We start from the raw sequence: 12,821 nt of genomic DNA, 5'->3' as shown, positions 1-12,821 counted from the left end.
TATGTAGAAATATGTTGAATATGTAGAAAGTAAATAAAGTTGTGTGGCCTCTAAATTGCATAAACAAGCAAACAAACAAACAAACCTTTGCCCAAATTACTTTAGCTAGAAAACCTTTAGCTAGTGGAAATTTGGCTAAAGTATAATAATTTTAGGTGTATAGGCTTTCTATTAATGTAAATAAGCTAAATTAAAAATGTATTTGAAATATATTTAGTGCATTTATGCCCAAGTCTAAAGTGGGGAAAGTTTCTATTAATAGTTCAGAATTTTTTTTTTCAAAAAGAGTTACATTCCAAATATAACTGCCTGCAAATGAACACAAGAAACAGGCATAAACAGATAAGCATAATTCAAGTTTGGTAATTTATTTGAAGTAAATGGTTTGCATGTGGAATGCATTATATATAAGTACAGAGTATTATTTCATAAAAATTACAAATAAATGAAATGTAAATATATGCACAGGTAAAGATGTTATCAGCTACCATGATCTCTTTTTCACATGTCGTCAAAATGTTCCTTTTCTGTCCTATTTCTGTCCAAGTTGAAAAAGCTAAATATAAAAAAAAAAAGAATAAAATGAGTTTGAGGATTACTTCCCAATACAAAAAGGACATTTGACAAAACCCTAGTGCTTGATTAGGAACGAACAGAAATGATTAAAATTCAAGACAACTGATTTTTCTCATGGGTAAACATCCTTCCCCATGGGAGGAAAAAGCATGAGAAAAGTACTTACACAAAATGTAAGAGTTTCCTTTTTCATTACTTTACTCAATGGTGCATCCAGGCAGCAAAATCTGTTCTACATTTTCCTGCTCTACTCCTTTATCCCAATCTAACACTGTCTATTTTTTCCATCCGGTCAAACTCTCTGGGATAAACCTTTATTTCCAGAACTTATCAGGTATATACTGCATCAATGCATGCATCCATGGCATGCACTGTATGATAAATAGGATTCTGTCAAATCCTATGGGATGCCTCTTGAATATAGGTTAAAAAACTACACAAGAAAGGGCTGCTCCACCAAACAATTAAATAGTATATGGAAAAATTATACCACATTTTATGTGTTCGCAAATGAATACTGAATCTCCATATAAATGAATCACCGCACTATGATACTAGTCTATGCAGATTTAGTATACTTAAAAAATAACAGGTTCAGCAATATTAAGCAAATTGAACAGTTAAACATTTTTGGCATCAGAAGAAAAAAATTATTGTACTCCTGTTACTGATTTATATGAACTACATGTGATGGTAAGGTCACTTTGAAAAATTCATCAGAATTCAGATTTAGATATACTAAGGTGCTTCACTTTGGCAAGGACTCTCCCTATTGCACTGAACGCACAGACTGCTGTACTGAAAGCAAATAGAAGCAGTATGAGACTTTTGTGCTGCACGTCTGGTTTCCTGAATAGGTATTATCATTATAATTATTATTATAGACTTTTATTCATTAAACATGAAACTCAGTCAACTGAACATTTAAAAACATATCACAAATATTATTGATTGGCACTAATGGTGGTGCTGTTGTTGTGTAGCACTGTCACATTAACCAGGAGATCACAATACTATCGCAGAGTAGTAGTTTGGCTGACAAGGCACCAGCTCCGCTGTAGAAAATGCTCGTGCACTTCTCATGATGTACCACAAAAGGACGAGCTGGCTTCGTACCAGATAGAAAAACAAGTGGTTCTTCCTGCAGCATCATCCAAGGCTCCCTCCCTCCCTGGACCCACCTCACCAACAAGTGCCACAACTGGGAAGGTTCAGAGGACAGGTATCTGACTGCTTGCACAGAGCACCAGCTCATCCCCCACCCACCCCGAAGCTGTACCTATTTTATCTACTCACAATAGAACATGCTTTTCAACTGTTAGATGGAGAGAAGCTGAGGCGAGTGCGTCACCTTGACACACAATGCTAAGACTTGAACCACTGGAGCAGAGACAATCTCTAGCACCATTAAGCCACTGAGCCTCTTCCTGAACAGATTCTCATAAGAGACTGATTACTGATTACTGAATACAATGACACACGGGCCTATAATAAAATAGGAATATGCCTCTTGCTTCTTTTATATCAGTGCTGAGCACCTTGTTAAGTCAATCTGGAATCTTCTAGGAATGAGTCTAAGATAAAACTTACTAACTGGTAGAATACATTCACTAACATATTTGATATGACTGCATATTAATGTATTTTAAAATTCTGTTTTAATTTAAATCTTACCTGTTTTAAAAACTCTGCAGCATTGAAGAGTTCACTGCAGCCATATAAGACATGTTTACCTTGTTTGCCCTATGAAAAACAATTTCATTAAGATATTGTTAATTACTTGAAACTAAAAGAAAATGAGATACAATATCAATTCAGCAAACAGGCTATTGAAAAACCACAGTGCAGATATAATCTGTAATTTCATTTGTTTTAGTCACAACAAGCAATAAGGCATTATTTATGGGGGAAGGAGGGTTAAGTTAATTAATCCATGTGAAAGAAATACGTCTACTTGTTATACAGCATATAGCTTATCACATCATCCACAATACTATCAGACAACACATGGATAACATAAAATGTAAAGCAGAAATAACTGAGATGTCTAGAAACTTATAATTCATTAAACACTTGGGTAAATGAAGAGGTAAGTTTTAGCAGAGAGTAATATGTTTTCAGAGGGGAATGAATAGTGGAATGCTTTGGGGGAATTTTCTGAGCCTATTGCATTTAATTTTAATTACAATTCAGTTAAATGCAAAAACATTTAAAGCAATTAAAGAGTGGCTGAATTTGAATTCTATGCTATAAGTTGGAATTTAAAAATAAACACTAATATAACAAAGTCTTTGGCATCTTTGAAAATACCTCCCTCTGAGATTCTGTAGTTTACTATATTGGTTTATACTATCAACACAATAATTACATTGCATGAATACAATACTTATTACATATATTATGGAAATATAACATGGTTATTATCAAAGGTGCAATCATAAAAATTATCATGAACATTACATTATCTTTATAACAATAATGATGAAATCAAACTTGGAGATTAATGAAATACAGAAATTGGACAGAAAAACTAATTTGCTTAATATTTTAGCCTTGATAAACAATAAGAGTGGATAAAGCAAGAAATGATAATTATACGGGCAGTTTTGTCTATTTGCAGATTACTACTTAATAATAGGAAGATATATTACTTATATTCCAGACCACAGTAAAACCACAATGGAATGTTTTGCAGGAAAAGGATGATATTAGAAGTCTGTAACTCAAAGTTGCTTTTTCAAGAGATAACTGGACTTTCTGGTTTTTCTTTGAAGATGTTTCGCTTCTCATCCAAGAAGCTTCTTCTCTTGGAGAGCTGAAGAAAAGCTCCTTGGATGAGAAGCAAAACGTTTTCAAACAAAAATCAGAATATCCAGTTGCCCCTTGAAAAAGCACCTTTGGGACAACCTGGGCTTGGATGACTGAGAATGTCCATGGACATAGATGATATTTTAAAAAGTCTGTAAACTCTATAATTAGTCACCCCTTTATTTTTATTTGTACATATTAATATGGACATTTTAAATTTTTGTTCAGTTCAATAAAGGGAAAAGCTCTGTGCATATTTTTCCCATCTTCTGTTGAAAAGAACAGAGCTTCAAACAACTCACCTATTATTGGAGATAATATGCCAAGGAAAAGAAAAAACAGAAATGTAGCCCTAAGCAACCATCTGAAGAAAAGGCATGTATGTACCTTTATGTAATCAGCAAGGTTTTGGTATTCGATATAATTGCCACCTCCAACTACAAATACAATTGCCTAAGATTCAAATGAAAAAAACAACAACATTTATCACAGGTATTAGTACACCCTAGAGTTTAGAATATATGCAAGATGCAAAATAGTTCATTCTAGCCTAATGGAAGAAAGGATTTTGATATCTGGATAAAATTCAGGCAAGTAGAGAAGAGATGATTATTTATTTGGTAGTAACACTAAGGTAGTTTTTCATAATGGTAAGTGTGAATGACCTTGGGAGATAGCAGAAAAAGGCCAGAGGGGACAATTGGCATATAAAAGATGTCTCAGCCCAAAGAAAGGGGGTGGCATCTCAGAAAGGGACCCTCTCTAATTTTCTGAAGACAAAAAGGAAAGGAGAGGAGAAATACTTTTAGTTTTGCAAGATTTTGTTAATGTAACCTTACAATAAAGATAGAACTAGCACACCCTTGGATGTGCTTCTTCTCTGGATCACCCTGCAGGGCTAGCACTTTTGTGAGACAACTTTCAATTATATTTCAAATTAAAAGTCTTATACTTCATTAAGATATAAAACCACTCGATGAGCAGCAGGCAATGAAAAAAATGTTATTTTTAGCTTCTATCTTCAGCTTTTGGTAATATTTCTATTACTTTATTTATTTGTTAATATTATTATATTATAGTAGAACTTGGTTGAAGTGAAGAGAAATACATAAAGCTACAGTTCGAATGTTTTAAGAGGGGTCATCAACTTCTTTGGAAAGTAATGGTGTTATTTTTGGTAATTATTATTTGTACTACTCATTAGATATACCTGTTCATAACCACATTGCTGATGGTAAGTTATTGAATTGAAGAACAGGGTATTATTGTTAAGATTTTGTCATGAAATCCTTACAAGTTAAGGAAAGAAAAAAGATTACTCAACTTTTTGAAGTTAGAAGGATTATACATTTTTAGGTAATTAATAAAACTGTAATCAAACTAATAATTTCAAAAAATGGGATTTGATTTTTCTCTTAAAAATAACTAAGTTATTACATTTTATCCCTGTAAGCCACCTAGAGAGTAGTTGGGAGCGCCATATAAATTTTCTTAAATAAATACTTAAAGCCAATTTTTGTCACCAATTGTGTGAAAAAAACATGAAGAAATCTTACCTCCTGAAATGGATTTTTGTTTCGTGGAACTGAGCTGTGATTTAAACCAAACCAAACAAGGCATTTATAAACAAAAATGAAAAATAACCAAATGAGCACAAAATGTTCAGTTCCCCTAAGATTCCTTAGTAGACCCAACTTTTAAAAAAATCACTAATAATAATTAATAGGAAGCTGAAATTCTTCAAAGGAAACTGCTAGAATTCGGCATTATGTAGACCTCACACTGGAAGGTCAGAGAACATCCTAGGGACTTTTTTGTTGTTGATAAATGTGATTTTTTTTGACTGCGCATGTCTTCGCATGATACCGCATTCCAAATGTGCTACCCCCTCCCCAGTAGATTATTTACCCCAGTTTTACCAGACAATTTTTTTATCTATCTGTACACATTCTTCTTCTTTTTCTTCCTTTATGCCACTTTCTAAATATATACTAAGTTTAAATTAACTGCTCTTGGTCAAGTTCTCTCACATTAAAAATAGGTAATTTCTTAGATTATTTTCTTAGAGGGAGCCTTTGAATCAAGTCTATTCCTAGTCATTGCCTGAACAAGTTTGTGCAGTTTTCTTGGTAGCATTTTTGGATGTGGTTTGCCATTGCTTGCTTCGGGCTGAGAGAGAATGACTGGCCCAGGTCACACAGCTGGCTTTCTGCCTATACAAGTAGTCCTCAATTTATAATCACAATTGAGCTCAACATTTCTGTTGCAAAGTGAGACATTTGTTAAATGAATTTTGCCCCTTTTACGACCTTTCTTACAGTTATTAAGTGAATCACTGCAGTTGTTAACGTGACTGTTAAGTGAATCTGACCTCCCCATTGACTGCTTGTCAGAATAAAAAGCGATTACACTACCCAGTTGTCATAAATATGAGTTGCCAAGTGTCTGAATTTTGATCATGTGATCTTGGGGATGCTGTGTGAAAAATCGTCCCAAGTCACTTTTTTCAGTGCCGCTGTTAACTTCAAATGGTCACAAAGTGAACTGTTGTAAATTGAGGACTACCTGTATAGTATATATTTCATAGTCATTTTTTGGATACTTAGCAAACTGTTCAACAAGAGCAGTAACTAAAAGAACAAGTAAGTAAACCATGTAAAATATGCCCAAATAATAGATATTCGAATATTTAATATAAACTGTGAAATGGAATATCACATTTTATGTTATTGCATATTTTTACACTAATTACTGTCTGCACATTGCCATTTTTCAAACCTTAAGTAACTTAGTATCAAACTCACCTGTCACTTCCTCGCAACATTTTAGGATCGAAATATCTATAGTCATCTGTCTCCTATTAAAAGAGAAAATTGGTTGGAACGCATTTTCATTATCTTATTTTTTATTTCCAAATATTGGATTTATTTCCCAATATTCATTGAAATATTTTGAAAATATTATGCAGTCAAAGGACTAAAATATCTATTGTAGCTGCCACTCAAGGTGAGACATGACATTCATAGTTGCTAAATCTTTCAAAACATAGTATTCATATATTTATTTGAAGCAATATAAAATGATACATAGACCTAGTTTTCAAGCTTCATGTTACTGCATTTCCCCAAAGTACATTTTGTACTCATAATATATTCTATTTTGAAAATATATTTCAAACTAATGCTCAAATAATACAGCAATCAAAATCTTTCTTCTTTCATTCTATATGTAAAACAAAACGAAGTTTGTTTATAAGGTGTGAGATATTAGGACACTTTTGGATTTGACATTGTTATATAAAAATATTTCCCTTTTTTTAAAAAAAATCATTGATGACTGCAATGTGTTTTTCTGCTTCTATGCTCAGTATTTTGTAAAGCAAGAAAAAAAGAAATAGATAATTTTGTTTATGGCCTTTTAAGAAGAAAATATTTATTCTACCACATTCTATATTTTTTAAAAAATTGTAAGGTGCCTAACAAGCCAAATGATCTTTGGGGGATTCACCTTTGATTTCAAAACTTATATCTATAGTGCACTCCAATGCCTGTAGGCATTACTGAACATTACAAAATTCTATCTGATATCTAAATAATTCAACCACCTTGGATAGATTTTGGTATCTTTAAAGTCTGAACAAATCAACCAAGACGAGAATTGAAATTATTGTGGAAAACAATGGATTGCTGAAGATTACCTTTTCTTTAGCAGTTTGCATCTGTTAACTCTGTGAAAGTCTGAAGTGATTCATATAGGAACTTCCATGATTTTTTCCTTTTTACATGGATAGTATTTGAAAGAGCAACATAATTTTTGGGAATATATTAATTCAATCTAATTTTTCATTATTTATACTTACAGGATTTGACTTCATCTCCATAAGGTTATCTAAAATACGGGTTGCTGGAAGGTTCTATAAAAAAAGTTGCAAGTAGTTCAAAACAGTAATACATACTCAGATCATTATTCAGTTCTATAATCATTAGATAATTCTTTTTGAATCATCATGCAGTTTGAATACAATTCCTTCATACTTGCTCCCCTAAAAAAAACATTTGACCACTTCAGACTTTATGACAGAACAAATGTAGCAGATAATGGGGATGTCCTCTTATGTATTTTTTAAAAAGGGCATTGCTTTTTAAAATTAAGGTTGGTGGGTAATACGGATATAAATAAATGTATACAATTTTGCAATATCCTGCATTATTAATGAAGCAGAAATATAACGTAGGACAAATTAAAAAATACTTTTTAAAATGAAATACATAATTCAAGTTTGCTATTTACCACTAAATACATGTAACAATAGCCACATATTTCTAATCTTTCTTTATGGATGCAGCCGGCCATACTTCAACAAATGCAACTTCAGATAGTCTAAATTTTATGATTATTGATTTAGCCTTTTGTGCAGTCCCAGGTACTTATAAAACCAAAGCACATCTTGTCATCTGTAGGAAGTATTTGTTATTGCATAGCTAAAATACGTATAATCACTAAGTGATATGCTGCTTCTAATTTAAAGATAGGATAATACTATTTTGCTTCTCTTTCCCCCCTCCGCCCCCATCTTTTAAAATATGAAGTTGCATTAGCTTTAATGAAGACAATTTCTGGAATACTGAGAAATCTGCTGTTACTCTGCTTTGATATTCTGCATGCTGCAAAATGAAAAAGTAGACATCTTGAGTTACATAATTTGGATAACATTTCTTGATGGAAAAAATATTCCCTTTTTAATTTTCTTTATAAAGATTTTTTAAAAAAATTTCTAATAATTCTAATAATTACAACCTGGTTATTTTAATCAAATCTCCTAGGCATTTGGTGATAATATTAAAACATTATTTCAAGAAACTCTTTGTACGTATTAGTAGCAATATAAACTAGAGAAGCAGAATTATGTAACAAGAAAAAATCAGGACAATCCAAAAGCTGAGCTGGATGAAATAATAGTGAATGAAACATCTCTAGAATTTTTTTTTGGAGTTTATGAAAATGCAATTAAATTACCATACATTAATATCCATATTATTTCAGAGAGCCAGAGAATGTCACACAAAGCACAGAACTAAAATGGAACCTTTCCATACAGGGGTGATTCAATTCAGTTCTGATCAAGTCAGTTTAACTCTATTCACTTTTTTAAGCATGCTAGATATTGTAGCCGAACTGGGACACATGCAATTTATAAAATGCTGGTGTTTATCCCTGTTTATCCCAGTCTGAAAAGTCAGTAGTCTTGGGTATATGTTTATTCAAAAATAATGAATATACTTAATATAAAAACATACCTGCTGCTTCAGTACTAAATTTTTGACTCCTTCCATCACAAACTGGGATCCAGTATTCATAACACGTGAGAAAAGACTGAAACAAAATGCATATAATAAAGATTCGGTTTGTGTCCACATACTTAAGTAGCAAACCTTTAGTACTGAGTCTGCATGTCAAAATGTATTGCTGTTATTTATTTTTTGATTGATTTTGCAACATTTGTAAATTGCCCAAATCAACAAAACCTTGAGCAGTTAACAGATAAAAATAAAACAGCATGCCAGTAACAAAATAATGAAAAACAGTAGGTAGCATCAATGCATATCCAAGATGAACATCCACCATCAACTTGGGTCAAAGACTAATTGAAAAACCCTGTTTTCACCAACTTACAAAAGTTTAATAGGGAATTTGAGAATTTCCCTGTTTGACCGTTTCAAAATAGGGACTTGCTACAGAGAAGGCCTGCTACACAGCTCACTCCCAAGTGCCTACCATATGGGATTCTCAGCAGACCTTAAGAAGTTTAGACTGGATGGGCTAATTTAATGTTGGCAAGGTGGTATCTAATGTATCCCAGTGCTCTACCAACTAGGATTTTATAGATGGCAACCAACTCTTTGAAATGGGCCTGGAAGCCTGCTGGCAGGCAGTGTGGTGACTTTAGATTTGTTTTGCAGTGGAAGGACTGTCTTGCTGGGAGCTTGGCTGTGCATTCTAGAAATTTGCTGCACCCAACTTGTTTCCAAATGTATGTAGAATGTCTTGATATAGTCCAGTTGTGTGGCAATCATATTAATATTTTCTATTACCCAAGCATGGATATAAGAATATCAGTCAGCTTCTTTTCATTGTTTTGTTACATTTTTTTCTTATTTAACCTGTGTGAGGAATGTTTTAGACTGAAACTACAACATAGGATGCTAAAAGCAACAAAACACATTTGGAACTCACCCCAATGACTTTGCTGCACTATTTCCATACATAGCTGGACCAGAAGCCATCTTGGCAAAAGCTCTGCAAAATGTAAAAAAATAATAATTTATATATCTGATTGGTTTTTAACAAATGATTATGAATAAATTGTTTATTAACAAAGCACTTCCTAGTCATTTTGAGGATAAATTCGCTCCTTTAACATAAATAACAATACTATCATAACTAACCACACAAACACGTTATAAAACTGTAATACTGAAATATTGAAATAATAAAGGGAGAGTTCCTGTAATAATACACTTAGTAGATGAATTTATTTACATGGAACAGAGTTTCCCTATTTCACATAAAGAAAACAGCAATCAAATCATTTTTGTTCACATATGACTCCACATTCTATCTGGAAATCATTTGTTAGATCACAGATATATTGTTACATATACGGCTGGGAAGATTTGAAAAAGCTTATTATTATCTTATTTGCAGTTGAGTAAAAATATGCTGTAATAATAATGCAGCTCATCTAGTCCATACATGCCCCAATAAATGAAGTAGACAATGAAGTCAAATTTTATTGATATACTATTGGATATGAAGACTAGCAAGACTCCTGAATCTTTAGCAAATACAGTGGTAGACAAGAAATGCAAACTCTGTGAGAATATAGGTAGCTGTGGATGAGAAGAGCTTATGTTTGTGCAAGGAACAGTATTGATTATATCTTTTTCTATGTATATGTTGCTCCACAGAACTAGGGGACACTTCAGGCAAACATGCACCATAATATGGGGAGAAAAGGAAGCATTCTAGCAAGGATAAGAAACAATATTTCCAAAGTGTAGCATATATGAACATCATTTTATACATTTTATAAACAATGTGAATGAAGAATTAAAACCGTTCATTCATTACACTCTGTTAAGTCTTTTCCTAATAGCTAAAAGCAGTCACTGCCCTTATTTTGAGTACTATGAACATATGGCAATGAAACCATAGATGGTTATTCTAACAATGATGCCTGAATTAAATGTATGTTGTGACTTCATGGTACAAGCTCTGTTCTCATACTTGTCCTGTGAAGTTCTGTGAAAGTACAACAGAGGCAGAGTTTGCATCTGAATATTGCAACCCATGTTTCATCACCTATCCTCCTTCCTCTCCTATTATTGGTAGTCCTCATACAAACAAATGGTCATTTGTTTAGTGGCCATTCAACATTACAATGACACTGAGAAAAGTGACATGACCATTTTTCAAACTTACAAGCATTGTATCCTCTCTATGGTCAAGTGATTAAAATCTGAATGCTTGGCAACTGGCAGGTACTTTTATGATAGTTACACTGTCCTGGGATCATGTGATATCTTTTGTCACCTGACAAAACGGGTCAATGTTAAGATTCACTTAACCATGTTACTAACTTAACAATTGCAGTGATTTACTTAACAGGTGTGGCAAGAAAGTTAGTCAATGAGACAAAACTCACTTAGCAACTGTTTCACTTAGCAACAGAAATTTTCGGCTCAATTGCAGTTTTAAGTTGAGAACTATCTGTATACCCACCTTTGGGGTCAAAATACCTCTCCTTACAGTCCTGGATGGATTTTAGGTTCAATCTGAAGCAAAATTCCGATCTAAATTTTAACAGCGTACTTCTTTCTAATATTATGAAAGCAAAAGTTACTTACTTCCATTGTTTAATGTAGTTTAAAGGATTAAGGTTACATCCAGCATCAGTTAGTGCTTTTTTGTACTGTTCCAAATCTGCCTGGAATGAAATGGACATTTGAAATTTGTGACATTTTAAAACTTATTAATAATAAATACATTAATATGACAGTCTTCCAAGCTAATATTCATCTTCCAAACGTATATAAATATAAAATGAATGAGCATTACACATAAAGGCAAACCTATTAGCCCTCTCTACCCAACCATTGCTGTGAAATTGCTGATCAAGAAAACAAGATCACTGCAACAAATGATTGAAAGCAGTTACTTTTTTTTTTTTTTTTTTTGAAGAGTCTATTTGAAAAATGAAAGGAAGCACTACTATAAAATGAAAATATTTTACTAAGCATTTTAGTATGTGTGATGGTCCATGATAATCTTATCATATCAGGCTAGTTGCCATATTGGCTGGATGTGAAGAAAGTTACAGTCCAAAATATTTGGAGAACATCAGATTGAATATAATATAGATCAACTTTCCTAAATTCAAATTTTGAGGATTAAGATATATTTACATTGCAGGTGCTCCAAAGGCAAGAGTTGAAATCATGTAAATACAACTTGATTTGTACAATATAGAAGTTCAATAACAAAGATATACAAAGGATAGTATTTACAGATCTCAAAGTCAGAAAATATTATAGGTGGCACTGATTTAACAATATAGATAACTGTAATAGATAATTATAACAGATATTATCTGCATACTTTTCCTTAAATAGTCTATCTGTTTATAAAACTCCTATATTTGTTTTATTTATTTAGTACAGAAAAGGGTGAAAAAGCTTTCCTCAAGGAAAAACTAGAGTATTTTTTGACATCACTTAGTGATAGAAATTCCAGCCCTATTTACTATTCTTAAATGTGGTATCTGTAATATTTTATGAGTTTGAGGTATGTTAATACTATCCTTTGTATTTCTTTCTTTTTTTTAACTGAAGTTCTAGGTGTACCAATCAAATTGTATTTATAGTGATTGAACCTCTTGCCTTTGGAGAGCCTGAAAAACCAGGTTAGATTGGGATAGATTGTCATGGAGAAAATTGATCTGTGTACCTTGATTGCCTATAATCAAACAATTAATCACTTGAGATTTTTATTAGTATTAATATTTCAAATGTGATTATAATGTAAATTATAAACTACAGTTAGACAACACTAAGCTCTATTAAGGTCAATGGGATTTTTGTTCTTTAAAGATGCTCAGAAAAGCTAGCTTTTGTAGCTAACCTCTACAGTTTTTTGGTTGACATAAAAACCTTCAATCCACAGAATATTTTGATCTTTTAAACATGTTCACATAATAAATACTAAAATAGTTTACATGTTGTTAAATCACTGTGTGGCCTATTTGGCTATGACATAGCGTATTATGTGAATTCTTTCATAATGGATATATAAGCCTAAACCTGAACACATATTTTTCTTCAACAAATTATTATTTTTTAATGCAACACATAAACAATCCCTTATGTCTGCTTGGATCT

At 32.4% G+C, this 12,821-nt stretch overlaps 1 protein-coding gene across 2 annotated transcripts in view; it reads right to left on the bottom strand.

Moving 5' to 3' along the window:
• Positions 1–347: 347 nt before the first annotated feature.
• SCFD1 (sec1 family domain containing 1) overlaps positions 348–12,821 on the bottom strand; it is a 41,100-nt gene continuing 28,626 nt past the window's right edge. For both annotated transcript variants that reach the window (XM_087921853.1, XM_026710722.2), the window contains 9 exons: positions 11,292–11,371; positions 9,619–9,681; positions 8,682–8,757; positions 7,244–7,297; positions 6,189–6,241; positions 4,941–4,974; positions 3,772–3,837; positions 2,251–2,319; positions 348–556 (listed from right to left, as the gene is read on the bottom strand). In XM_087921853.1, coding sequence (XP_087777979.1) covers positions 533–556; positions 2,251–2,319; positions 3,772–3,837; positions 4,941–4,974; positions 6,189–6,241; positions 7,244–7,297; positions 8,682–8,757; positions 9,619–9,681; positions 11,292–11,371 — 519 coding nt within the window. In that variant the 3' untranslated portion in view covers positions 348–532. The remainder of the gene's footprint in view (positions 557–2,250; positions 2,320–3,771; positions 3,838–4,940; positions 4,975–6,188; positions 6,242–7,243; positions 7,298–8,681; positions 8,758–9,618; positions 9,682–11,291; positions 11,372–12,821) is intronic.

The sequence above is a fragment of the Pseudonaja textilis genome, chromosome 1 (assembly GCF_049901715.1).
Source record: "Pseudonaja textilis isolate UNSWEBS1 chromosome 1, rPseTex1.2, whole genome shotgun sequence".
Classification (NCBI taxonomy): Eukaryota; Metazoa; Chordata; class Lepidosauria; order Squamata; family Elapidae; genus Pseudonaja; species Pseudonaja textilis.
The sequence above is the reverse complement of the archived record's forward strand: the minus strand, read 5'-3'. Positions and strand labels throughout refer to the sequence as shown.